The 12817-nt window shown below is 46.7% G+C and overlaps 1 protein-coding gene across 8 annotated transcripts in view; it reads right to left on the bottom strand.

Moving 5' to 3' along the window:
* SMC1A (structural maintenance of chromosomes 1A) overlaps positions 1 to 12817 on the bottom strand; it is a 70666-nt gene that overhangs the window by 21509 nt on the left and 36340 nt on the right. For all 8 annotated transcript variants that reach the window (XR_011677902.1, XR_011677903.1, XM_071420247.1 and 5 more), the window contains exons 13-16: positions 9480 to 9617; positions 6236 to 6352; positions 1668 to 1774; positions 218 to 359 (exon numbers count right to left, since the gene is read on the bottom strand). Coding sequence is in view for 6 of the 8 variants with exons in the window: in XM_071420247.1 (XP_071276348.1) it covers positions 218 to 359; positions 1668 to 1774; positions 6236 to 6352; positions 9480 to 9617 (504 nt within the window). In the remaining 2 variants the exon portion in view is untranslated. The remainder of the gene's footprint in view (positions 1 to 217; positions 360 to 1667; positions 1775 to 6235; positions 6353 to 9479; positions 9618 to 12817) is intronic.

The following is a 12817-nucleotide window of genomic DNA, read 5'->3' as shown; positions in this document are numbered from 1 at the left end:
CCTCAAAACCCCCAAAAAACCCCAAAAAGTCCCAAAAGAACCCAGAAGAACCCAAAGCCCCCAAACCTTCTGGACCTTCTTAATGTCCCCTGCCCTTGTGCTCTCCCTGGTCCCACCTCAGCTCCTCCTCATCATGGACCTCCCAAGACCCCAAAACACCTCAAAAACCCCAGAAAAAAACCCAAAAAAACCCCAAAGAACCCAGAGGAACCCAAACCTTCTTGAGCTTCTCGATCTCGGCCTCGTCCTTGCGCACGCCCTGCTCCCACATCAGCACCTTCTCCTGGTCCTCCCGCAGTTGGTTGCGCTCGAAGTCCAGCTGGATGCCCAGGCGCGTCTTCTGGTTCTCGAACTCCAGCCTGGGGGGACACCAGAGACCTCCTGGGGGCTTCTCCAGATGTTTCTGGGGATCTCGGAGGGGTTTTGGAGCTCCTTGACAGGTTTGGGGTCTCTGAGAGGGTTTTTGGGGTTCCTCAGAGGTTTTTGGGTTCCTTGAGATGTTTCTTGGGGTCTCTCAGGGGTTTTGGGGTCCTTGAAGGTTTTGGGGGGTCTCAGAGGGGTTTTGGGTTCCTTGAGAGGTTTTTTGGGGTCTCTCCGGGGTTTTGGAGGTCTCTGAGATGGTTTTTGGGGTCCTTGAGATGTTTGTTTGGGTTCCTCAGGGGTTTTGGGGTCTCTCAGGGGTTTTGGAGGTCTTTGAGATGGTTTTTGGGGTTCCTCAGGGGTTTTTGGGGTCCTTGAGATGTTTGTTGGGGTCTCAGAGGGGTTTTGGAGCTCCTTGAAAGTTTTTTGGGGTTCCTCAGAGGTTTTGGGGTCCCTAAGATGTTTTTGGGGTCTCTCAGGGATTTTGGAGGTCCTTGAAGGTTTTTTGGGGTCTCTCAGGGGCTTTGGAGGTCTTTGAGGGGTTTTGGAGGTCATTGAGGTTCCTCAGGGGGTTTTGGGGTCCCTGAGATGTTTTTAGGGTCTCTGTGGGGTTTTGGGGTCCTTGAAGGTTTTTGGGGTCTCTGAGGGGTTTTGGAGGTCCTTGAAGGTTTTTTGGGGTTCCTGAGGAGGTTCTTGGATGTTCTTGAGATGTTTGTTGGGGTTCCTCAGAGGATTTTGGGGTCCCTGAGAGGTTTTTTTGGGGTTCCTCAAAGGTTTTTGGGTTCCTTGAGATGTTTTTTGGGGTCCTTGAGATGTTTTTTGGTGTCTCTGAGGGGTTTTGGGGTCCTTGAAGGTTTTTGGGGTCCCTCAGAGGTTTTTTGGGTTCCTTGAGATGTTTTTTGGGGTCTCTCAGGGGTTTTGGAGGTCTTTGAGATGGTTTTTGGGGTTCCTCAGGGGGTTTTGGGGTCCCTGAGAGGTTTTTGGGGTTCCTCAGAGGTTTTTTGGGGTCCTTGAGAGGTTTTTTGGTGTCTCTGAGGGGTTTTGGGGTCCTTGAGATGTTTTTTGGGGTCTCTGAGAGGTTTTTTGGGGTGTCCTGAGGGTTTTTTGGGGTTCCTCAGAGGTTTTTTGGGGTTTCCTGAGGGTTTTTTGGGGTCTCCTGAGGGATTTTTGGGGTCTCCTGAGGGATTTTTTGGGGTTCCTCAAAGGTTTTTTGGGGTCTCCTGAGGGTTTTTTGGGGTCCTTTTAGGTGTTTTTGGGGTTCCTCAGAGGTTTTTTGGGGTCCCCGGGGGATTTTGGGGTGCCCTGACCTTTTCTTGGCGATCTCGTTCTGCCTCTTGACCTTCTCCTCCTCGAACTCCCGAATGTTCCTGACCCCGATCTCGCGGCAAAACTCCTCAAACACCTCATCCTCCACCTGGGGTGGGGAAAAAGGGTCAGGAACCCCAAAATCCCCCAAATTCACCCCAAAATCCCCCAAAGCTGGGGGACCTCAAAATCCCCCAAATTCACCCCAAAATCCCCCCAAAAACCCCAAAATTCCACCCAAAAACCTCCGCCAAAATCCTCCCCCAAATCCCCTAAATCTGGGGGACCCCAATTTCCCCCCAGAATCCCCCAAATTCCACCCAAAATTCCACCCAAAATTCCCCCAAATTCCCCCAAAAATCCACCCCAAAATTCCCCCAATTTCCCTCCAGAATCCCCCAAATCCTCCCCAAAAACCCCCAAATTCCACCCAAAAATCTCCCCCAAATCCCCTAAATCTGGGGAACCCAAAATCCCCCCAAATCCCCCCCCAAAATCCACCCCAAAATTCCCCCAATTTCCCCCCAGAATGCCCCAAATCCCCCCCAAATTCACCCCAAAATCCCCCAAAGCTGGGGGACCTCAAAATCCCCCAAATTCCCCCCAGAATCCCCCCAAATTCCACCCAAAAATCTCCCCCTAAATCCTCCCCCAAATCCCCCCCAAAATTCCCCAAATTTCCCCCCAGAATCCCCCAAATCCTCTCCAAAAACCCCAAATTCCACCCAAAAATTCTCCCCCAAAATCCTCTCCAAATCCCCAAAGCTGGGGGACTCCAAAATCCTCAAAATCCCTCCCAAAATCCCCCTCCAAATCCCCCCAACCCCAAAGCTGGGGGACCCCAAAATCCCCAAAATTCCCCCCAAATTCCTCCCCCAAATTTCCCCCCAGAATCCCCCAAATCCTCCCCAAAAACCCCCAAATTCCACCCGAAATTCTCCCCCAAAATCCTCTTAAAATCCCCAAATCTGGGGGACCCCAAAATCCTCAAAATCCATCCTAAAATATTCTCCAAAATCCTCCACAAAAACCCCAAATTCCACCCAAAAATCTCCCCCAAAATCCTCCAAATCCCTCCCAAAATCTTCACAAAATCCCCAAATCTGGGGGACCCCAAAATTCCCCCAAATCCTCCCCAAAAATCCACCCCAAAATTCCCCCAATTTCCCTCCAGAATCCCCCAAATCCTCCCCAAAAACCCCCAAATTCCACCAAATATCCCCCAGATCCCCCCCAAAAATCCACCCCAAAATTCACCCAATTTCCCTCCAGAATGCCCCAAATCCCCCCCAAATTCACCCCAAAATCCCCCAAAGCTGGGGGACCTCAAAATCCCCCAAATTCCCCCCCAAAATCCCCCCCAAAATCCCCCCAAAAATCTCCCCCAAAATCCTCCCCCAAAATTCCCCAAATTTCCCCCCAGAATCCCCCAAATCCTCCCCAAAAACCCCCAAATTCCACCCAAAATTCTCCCCCAAAATCCTCCCCCAAATCCCCCCCCAAAATTCCCCCCAAAATTCCCCAAATTTCCCCCCAGAATCCCCCAAATCCTCTCCAAAAACCCCCAAATTCCACCCAAAATTCTCCCCCAAAATCCTCTCAAAATCCCCCCAACCCCAAAGCTGGGGGACACCAAAATCCCCCCCAAAAATCCCCAACCCTCCCTAAAAATCCACCCTAAAATAGCCCCAAATATTCCCCAAAAGGCCCCAAAATCCCCAAATCTGGGGGACCCCAAAATCCTCAAAATCCCCCCCAAAATCCCCCCCAAAATCCCCCCAACCCCAAATCTGGGGGACCCCAAAATCCCCCAAATCCACCCTAAAATATTCCCCAGAATCCCCCAAATCCTCCTCAAAAACCCCAAATTCCACCCAAAAATCTCCCCCAAAATCCTCCCCCAAATCCCCTAAATCTGGGGAACCCAAAATCCCCCCAAATCCCCCCAAAAATCCACCCCAAAATTCCCCAAATTTCCCCCCAGAATTCCCCAAATCCTCTCCAAAAACCCCAAATTCCACCCAAAAATCTCTCCCAAAATCCTCCCCAAAATTCCCCCAAATCCCCCCCAAGTTCACCCCAAATTTCCCCCCAGAATTCCCCAAATCCTCCCCAAAAACCCCCAAATTCCACCCAAAATTCTCCCCCCAAATCCTCTCAAAATCCCCAAATCTGGGGGACCCCCAAATCCCCCAAATCCACCCTAAAATATTCCCCAGAATCCCTCAAAATCCTCCTCAAAAACCCCAAATTCCATCCAAAAATCTCCCCCAAAATCCTCCAAATCCCTCCCAAAATCTTCACAAAATCCCCAAATCTGGGGGACCCCAAAATTCCCCCAAATCCTCCCCAAAAATCCACCCCAAAATTCCCCCAATTTCCCTCCAGAATCCCCCAAATCCTCCCCAAAAACCCCCAAATTCCACCAAATATCCCCCAGATCCCCCCCAAAAATCCACCCCAAAATTCACCCAATTTCCCTCCAGAATGCCCCAAATCCCCCCCAAATTCACCCCAAAATCCCCCAAAGCTGGGGGACCTCAAAATCCCCCAAATACCCCCCCAAAATCCCCCCAAAAATCTCCCCCAAAATCCTCCCCCAAAATTCCCCAAATTTCCCCCCAGAATCCCCCAAATCCTCCCCAAAAACCCCCAAATTCCACCCAAAATTCTCCCCCAAAATCCTCCCCCAAATCCCCCCCCAAAATTCCCCCCAAAATTCCCCAAATTTCCCCCCAGAATCCCCCAAATCCTCTCCAAAAACCCCCAAATTCCACCCAAAATTCTCCCCCAAAATCCTCTCAAAATCCCCCCAACCCCAAAGCTGGGGGACACCAAAATCCCCCCCAAAAATCCCCAACCCTCCCTAAAAATCCACCCTAAAATAGCCCCAAATATTCCCCAAAAGGCCCCAAAATCCCCAAATCTGGGGGACCCCAAAATCCTCAAAATCCCCCCCAAAATCCCCCCCAAAATCCCCCCAACCCCAAATCTGGGGGACCCCAAAATCCCCCAAATCCACCCTAAAATATTCCCCAGAATCCCCCAAATCCTCCTCAAAAACCCCAAATTCCACCCAAAAATCTCCCCCAAAACCCCAAATTCCACCCAAAAATCTCCCCCAAAATTCTCCCCCAAATCCCCTAAATCTGGGGAACCCAAAATTCCCCCAAATCCCCCCAAAATTCCCCCAATTTCCCCCCAGAATCCCCCAAATTCCACCCAAAATTCTCCCCCAAAATCCTCTCAAAATCCCCAAATCTGGGGGACCCCAAAATCCCCCAAATTCACCCTAAAATATTCCCCAAAATCTCTCAAAATCCTCCTCAAAAACCCCAAATCCCTCCCAAAAATCCCCAAATCTTGGGGACCCCAAAATTCCCCAAATCCACCCCAAAATCCCCTAAAAATCCCCCCAAATTCACCCTAAAAATGCCCCAAAATTCCCAAATCCCCCCAAAAAAATCTCCCCAAAAATCCACCCCAAAAATCCCCCAATTTTCCCCCAAAATCTCCCCTCACAAATCCCCAGATCCACCTTAAAAATGCCCCAAATCCCCCCAAAAATCCCCAAAATTGAGGGAATTTTTCCAAAAAATGGAATTTTTTCCCAAAATTTGGGTGAATTTTCCTCACAATTGAGGGAATATTTCTAAAATTGGAAGAAATTTGCCCCAAAATTGGGGGAATTTCTCCCAAAACCCAGAGCATTTCTGGGATTTTTTTCCCCAAAAATTGGGATTTTTTTTCCCCAAAATTTGGCAGAATTTTCCCCAAATTGGGAGAATTTTTTTCCCAAAATTGGTAGAATTTTCCTCAAAACTGGGGGGACTTCTCCCCAAAAAAGGGGATTTTTTTTTCCTCCAAAAATTGGGATTTTTTTCCCCTCAAATTTACCAGAATTTTCCCCAAATTGGGAGAATTTTTTTCCCAAAATTGGTAGAATTTTCCTCAAAACTGGGGATTTTTTCCTCCAAAACTGGGGATTTTTTCCTCCAAAAATTGGGATTTTTTTCCATAAAATTGGGATTTTTTTTCCATAAAATTGGGATTTTTTTCCCAAAACCCAGCAAATTTTCCCCAAATTTTGGGGGAATTTCTTTCCCAAATTTGGCAGAATTTCCCCCAAAATTGGGGAGGATTTCTTTCCAAATTTGAGGGAATTTCTCCCTCAAACCAGGGACTTTTTTCCCCAAAAATTGGGATTTTTTTTCCCTCAAATTTGCCAGAATTTTCTTCCCAAAATTGGTAGAATTTTCCTCAAAACTGGGGATTTTTTTCTCCAAAAATTGGGATTTTTTTCCTCCAAAAATTGGGATTTTTTCCTCCAAAAATTGGGATTTTTTTCCTCCAAAAATTGGGATTTTTTCCTCCAAAAATTGGGATTTTTTTCCTCCAAAAATTGGGATTTTTTTCCTCCAAAAATTGCGATTTTTTCCTCCAAAAATTGCGATTTTTTCCTCCAAAAATTGCAATTTTTTCCCCAAATTTGGGGGATTTTTTTCCCAAAATTCTAGAATTTTCCCCCAACCCCAGGATTTGCCCAAAAATGGCAGAATTTGCCCCAAACCTGGTTCATTTTCTCTTTCAGGTCCTTCATCTCCCGCTCCCGGCCCTGGATGATTCGTTTGATGTCGTTGATGCGCGGCCCAAAATTGGCCAATTCGCTCTCCAGCTTGGACTTCTCCTGGAAAAATGGGGGAAAAAAGGAGAAAAATGGGAAAATTGGGAGAAAAATGGGAAAAAATGTGAGAAAAATGGAAAAAATTGAAAATTTTGGGGAAAAAACGGGGAAAAATTGGATTAAAATCCAGCCCTGAATCCCCAAAATCCCCTCCCCAAACCCCAAAATTCCAATTTTTTCCCCCCCCAAATTCCCATTTTTTACCCCCAAATCTGAGTCTCGCCTGCAGGTTCAGTTCCAGGTCCCTTTGAGAATATTTCATGAGGGAATTTGCCCCCAAATTCACATTTTTTTCGCCAAAATTCACATTTTTGTCCCAAAAATTCACATTTTTGCCCTGAAATTTGGATTTTTTTCCCCAAAATTTCCCATTTTTTTCCCAAAATCCCCTTTTTTAGCCCCAAATCCGTGTCCCACCTGCAGGTTCAGTGCCATGTGAGGATCTTGGTCTGCTCCAGGTCACTTTGGGAACATTTCATGAGGGGATTTCCCCAAAAATCCCGATTTTTCTTCCAAAATTCCCATTTTTTTCCCCAAAAATTCCCATTTTTTAACCAAAATCTCCTCTTTTAGCCCCAAATCCGTGTCCCACCTGCAGGTTCAGTTCCAGGTCACGTTGAGAATATTTCATGAGGGAATTTGCCCCAAAATTCAGATTTTTTCCTCAAAATTCACATTTTTGTCCCAAAAATTCACATTTTTGCCCTGACATTTGGATTTTTTCCCCCAAAATTCCCATTTTTTTACAAAAATCCCCTTTTTTAGCCCCAAATCCGTGTCCCACCTGCAGATTCAGTTCCAGGTCACTTTGGGAACATTTCATGAGGGAATTTCCCCCAAAATTCCCATTTTTGTCCCAAAAATCAGATTTTTTTCCCTGAAATTGGGATTTTTGCCCCTGAAATTGGGATTTTTTTACCAAAATCCCCATTTTTAGCCCCAAATCCGTGTCCCACCTGCAGGTTCAGTGCCAGGTGCCGGGTCTTGGTCTGCTCCAGGTCCCTTTGGGAACATTTCATGAGGGAATTTCCCCCAAAATTCAGATTTTTTTCCCTAAAATTCCCATTTTTGCCCCTAAAATTCCCATTTTTTAACCAAAATCCCCATTTTTAGCCCCAAATCCGTGTCCCACCTGCAGGTTCAGTGCCAGGTGCTGGGTCTTGGTCTGCTCCAGGTCACTTTGGGAACATTTCATGAGGGAATTTCCCCCCAAATTCACATTTTTTTCCCCAAAATCCACATTTTTGTCCCAAAAATCACATTTTTGCCCTGAAATGTGGATATTTTTCCCACAAATTCAGATTTTTTTTAACCAAAATCCCTTTTTTTCCCGCCAAATCTGAATCTCGCCTGCAGGTTCAGTTCCAAGTCCTTTTGGGAACATTTCATGAGGGAATTTCCCCCAAAATTCACATTTTTTTCCCAAAAAATCAGATTTTTTCCCTAAAATTTACATTTTTTCTCCAAAATTCCCGTTTTTTCCCCAAGAATTCACATTTTTTAACCAAAATCTCCTCTTTTAGCCCCAAATCCGTGTCCCACCTGCAGGTTGAGGGCCAGGTGCCGGGTCTTGGTCTGCTCCAGGTCACTTTGGGAACATTTCATGAGGGAATTTCCCCCAAAATCCCGATTTTTCTTCCAAAATTCCCATTTTTTTCCCCCCAAATTCCCATTTTTTTACCAAAATCTCCATTTTTAGCCCCAAATCCGTGTCCCACCTGCAGGTTCAGGGCCAGGTCCCTTTGGGAACATTTCATGAGGGGATTTCCCCCAAAATTCACATTTTTGTCCCCAAAATTCCCGTTTTTCCTCCAAAAATTCCCATTTTTTAACCAAAATCTCCATTTTTAGCCCCAAATCCGTGTCTCACCTGTAGGTTCAGTTCCAGGTCACTTTGAGAATATTTCATGAGGGAATTTCCCCCAAAATTCAGATTTTTTTCCCCAAAATTCACATTTTTGTCCCCAAAATTCCCGTTTTTTCCCCAAAAATTCCCATTTTTTTACCAAAATCTCCTCTTTTAGCCCCAAATCCGTGTCCCACCTGCAGGTTCAGGGCCAGGTCCCTTTCTGAATATTTCATGAGGGGATTTCCCCCAAAATTCCCATTTTTGTCCCCAAAATTCCCATTTTTGTCCTAAAAAATTCCCGTTTTTTCCCCAAAATTCACATTTTTTTACCAAAATCCCCTTTTTTAGCCCCAAATCCGTGTCCCACCTGCAGGTTCAGTGCCAGGTGCCGGGTCTTGGTCTGCTCCAGGTCACTTTGGGAATATTTCATGAGGGGATTTCCCCCAAAATTCACATTTTTATCCCGAAATTTGGGGGTTTTTTCCCCAAAATTCCCATTTTTTTCCCAAAATCCCCTTTTTTGCCCCAAATCCGTGTCCCACCTGCAGGTTCAGTGCCAGGTGAGGATCTTGGTCTGCTCCAGGTCACTTTGGGAACATTTCATGAGGGGATTTCCCCCAAAATTCCCATTTTTGTCCCCAAAAATTCCCATTTTTTTCCCCAAAATTCACATTTTTGTCCCAAAAATCACATTTTTGCCCTGAAATGTGGATATTTTTCCCACAAATTCAGATTTTTTTTAACCAAAATCCCTTTTTTCCCGCCAAATCTGAATCTCACCTTCAGGTCCAGTTCCAGGTCCCTTTGGGAACATTTCATGAGGGAATTTCCCCCAAAATCCCGATTTTTGTCCCCAAAAATTCAGATTTTTTCCCTAAAATTCCCATTTTTTAACCAAAATCTCCTCTTTTAGCCCCAAATCCGTGTCCCACCTGCAGGTTCAGGGCCAGGTCCCTTTCCGAATATTTCATGAGGGGATTTCCCCCAAAATTCCCATTTTTGTCCCAAAAATTCCCATTTTTGTCCTAAAAAATTCCCGTTTTTTCCCCAAAATTCACATTTTTTTACCAAAATCCCCTTTTTTAGCCCCAAATCCGTGTCCCACCTGCAGGTTCAGTGCCAGGTGCCGGGTCTTGGTCTGCTCCAGGTCCCTTTGGGAACATTTCATGAGGGGATTTCCCCCAAAATTCCCATTTTAACGCTGAAATTTGGATTTTTTTCCCCAAAAATTCCCATTTTTTTACCAAAATCCCCCTTTTTAGCCCCAAATCCGTGTCCCACCTGCAGGTTCAGAGCCAGGTGCCGGGTCTTGGTCTGCTCCAGGTCACTTTGGGAATATTTGAGGCGCATTTGGAGCCCGTGGGCCTGGGACTGCACCTGGCGCAGCTCGGCCTCCTTGCGCTTGGCCTTCATCTGCTCCTGGAGCCGGGGAGAAATGGGGGAAAATCAGGGGAAAATGGGAAAAAAAGGGGGGAAAATGGGGGGGAAATGGGGGAAAAATGGGGGGGAAATGGGGAAAGAAATGGGGGGGAAATGGGGAAAAAACGGGGGGGAAGAAATGGGGAAAATGGGGGGAAGAAATGGGGGGAAAATGGGGAAAAAACAGGGAAAGAAATGGGGAAAAACGGGGGAAAATGGGGGAAAGAAATGGGGGGAGAAATGGGGAAAGAAATGGGGGGAGAAATGGGGGGAAAAGGGGGAAAAATGGGGGGAAAATGGGAAATTTGGGGAAAGAAATGGGGGAAAATGGGGGAAGAAATGGGGGGAAATGGGGGAAAGAAATGGGGTAAAAATGGGGGGGAAATGGGGAAAAATGGGGGAAGAAATGGGGGGAAAATGGGGAAAATATGGGGGAAAAATGGGAAATTTGGGGAAAGAAATGGGGGGAAAATGGGGGGAAAATGGGGGAAGAAATGGGGAAAAAATGGGGGGAAGAAATGGGGGGAAATGGGGAAAAACGGGGAAAGAAATGGGGGAAAATGGGAAAAAAGGGGGGAAAATGGGGGAAAAGGGCAAAGAAATGGGGGGAAATGGGGAAAAAAGGGGAAAGAAATGGGGAAAAAACAGGAAAAATGGGGGAAAAATGGGGACAAAAAGGGGGAAAGAAATGGGGGGAAAATGGGGGAAAGAAATGGGGGGGAAATGGGAAAGAAACAAGGAAAAATGGGGGAAAAAACAAGGAAAAAATGGGGGGAAATGGGGAAAGAAATGGGGGAAAAATGGGGAAATTTGGGGAAAGAAATGGGGGAAAATGGGGAAAAAATGGGGGAAGAAATGGGGAAAAAGGGGGGAAGAAATGGGGGAGAATGGGAGAAAAAACAAGGAAAAATGGGGAAAAAACAAGGAAAAAGTGGGGGAAAATGGGGAAAGAAATGGGGGGAAATGGGGAAAAAATGGGGAAAGAAATGGGGGGAAATGGGAAAAAAGGGGGGAAGAATTGGGGGGAAAATGGGGAAAAAGGGGGAAAGAAATGGGGGAAAAAGGGGGGGGAAATTTGAGGAAAAAATGGGAAAAATCTGGGGGAAAATGGGAATTTTCAGGGGAAAATTAGGGAAAGAAGTGGGGAAAAAATGGGGGAAAAATTGGGGAAAATGGGAAAAAAACAAGGAAAAAATGGGGGAAAAAACAAGGAAAAAATGGGAGAAAAAACAAGGAAAAATGGGGGAAAATGGAGAAAAAACAGGGAAAGAAAGGGAAAAAATGGGGGGAAAATGGGGAAAAATGGGGAAAAAAGAAATTGGGGGGAAAATGGAGAAAGAAATGGGGGAAAATGGGAATTTTGGGGGGAAAATCTGGGGGATAAAAAGGGAATTTGGGGCTGGGGAGGGGGCACAGCTCAGGCTCCATCTGCTCCTGGAATTGGGAGAAAACCCCGGGAATTTGGGAAAAATGGGGAATTGGGAAAACTCAGGGTCCCTTTTGGGGTCAGGTTGGGGTTTTAGGGTCAGGTTTGGGTTTCAGGCTCAGTTTTGAGGTCAGTTTTGGGGTTTTGGGGTCAGTTTTGGGGTTTTGGGGTCAGTTTTGGGGTCCCACCTTGAGCTCCTCACTCAGCTCCTCCTTCTTCTCCTTGAGTTTGCTTGGGGTCAGTTTGGGGTTTTTGGGGTTCCTTTGGGGTTTTTAGGGCTCCTTTGGGTTTTTTTAGCCTCAGGTTTGGGTTTTAGGCTCAGTTTTGGGGTCAGTTTTGGGTTTTTGGGGTCAGTTTTGGGGTTTTGTGGTCAGTTTTGGGGTCCAACCTTGAGCTCCTCACTCAGCCTCTCCTCCTTCTCCTTGAGCTTGTCTGGGGTCAGTTTGGGGTTTTTAGGGCTCCTTTGGGGTTTTTAGGCTCAGGTTTGGGTTTTTAGGCCCAGTTTTGGGTTTCAGGCTCAGTTTTAGGGTCAGTTTTGGGTTTTTGGGGTCAGTTTTAGGGTCAGTTTTGGGTTTTTGGGGTCAGTTTTGGGGTCCCACCTTGAGCTCCTCGCTCAGCCTCTCCTTCTTCTCCTTGAGCTTGCCTGGGGTCAGTTTGGGTTTTTAGGGTTCCTTTGGGGTTTTTAGGCTCAGGTTTGGTTCTTTAGGCTCAGATTTAGGTTTGAGGCCCAGTTTTGGGTTTCAGGCTCAGTTTTAGGGTCAGTTTTGGGTTTTTGGGGTCAGTTTTGGGGTCAGTTTTGGGTTTTTGGGGTCAGTTTTGGGCTCCCACCTTGAGTTCCTCGCTCAGCCTCTCCTTCTTCTCCTTGAGCTTGCTTGGGGTCAGTTTGGGGATTTTGGGGTTCCTTTGGGGTTTTTAGGGTTTTAGGCCCAGTTTTGGGTTTCAGGCTCAGTTTTGGGGTCAGTTTTGGGTTTTTGGGGTCAGTTTTGGGGTCCCACCTTGAGCTCCTCACTCAGCCTCTCCTTCTTCTCCTTGGGTTTGTCTGGCGTCAGTTTGGGGTTTTTGGGGTTCCTCTGGGGTTTTTAGGCTCAGGTTTGGTTCTTTAGGCTCAGATTTAGGTTTGAGGCCCAGGTTTGGGTTTCAGGTTCAGTTTTAGGGTGAGTTTTTGGTTTTAGGCTCAGTTTTAAGCTCAATTTAGGGTCGGTTTTGGGGTCCCACCTTGAGTTCCTCACTCAGCCTCTCCTTCTTCTCCTTGAGCTTGTCTGGGGTCAGTTTGGGGTTTTTGGGGTTCCTTTGGGGTTTTTAGGGTTCCTTTGGGTTTTTTAGGCTCAGGTTTGGGTTTTAGGCCCAGTTTTGGGTTTCAGGCTCAGTTTTAGGGTCAGTTTTGGGGTTTTGTGGTCAGTTTTGGGGTCCAACCTTGAGCTCCTCACTCAGCCTCTCCTCCTTCTCCTTGAGCTTGTCTGGGGTCAGTTTGGGGTTTTTAGGGCTCCTTTGGGGTTTTTAGGCTCAGGTTTGGGTTTTTAGGCCCAGTTTTGGGTTTCAGGCTCAGTTTTGGGGTCAGTTTTGGGTTTTTGGGGTCAGTTTTAGGGTCAGTTTTGGGTTTTTGGGGTCGGTTTTGGGGTCCCACCTTGAGCTCCTCGCTCAGCCTCTCCTTCTTCTCCTTGAGCTTGCCTGGGGTCAGTTTGGGGTTTTTAGGGTTCCTTTGGGGTTTTTGGGGTTCCTTTGGGGTTTTTAGGCTCAGGTTTGGTTCTTTAGGCTCAGATTTAGGTTTGAGGCT

Source organism: Agelaius tricolor, unplaced genomic scaffold, assembly GCF_023055355.1.
Source record: "Agelaius tricolor isolate 1412-34295 unplaced genomic scaffold, bAgeTri1.0.p SCAF_130, whole genome shotgun sequence".
Classification (NCBI taxonomy): Eukaryota; Metazoa; Chordata; class Aves; order Passeriformes; family Icteridae; genus Agelaius; species Agelaius tricolor.
The sequence above is the reverse complement of the archived record's forward strand: the minus strand, read 5'-3'. Positions and strand labels throughout refer to the sequence as shown.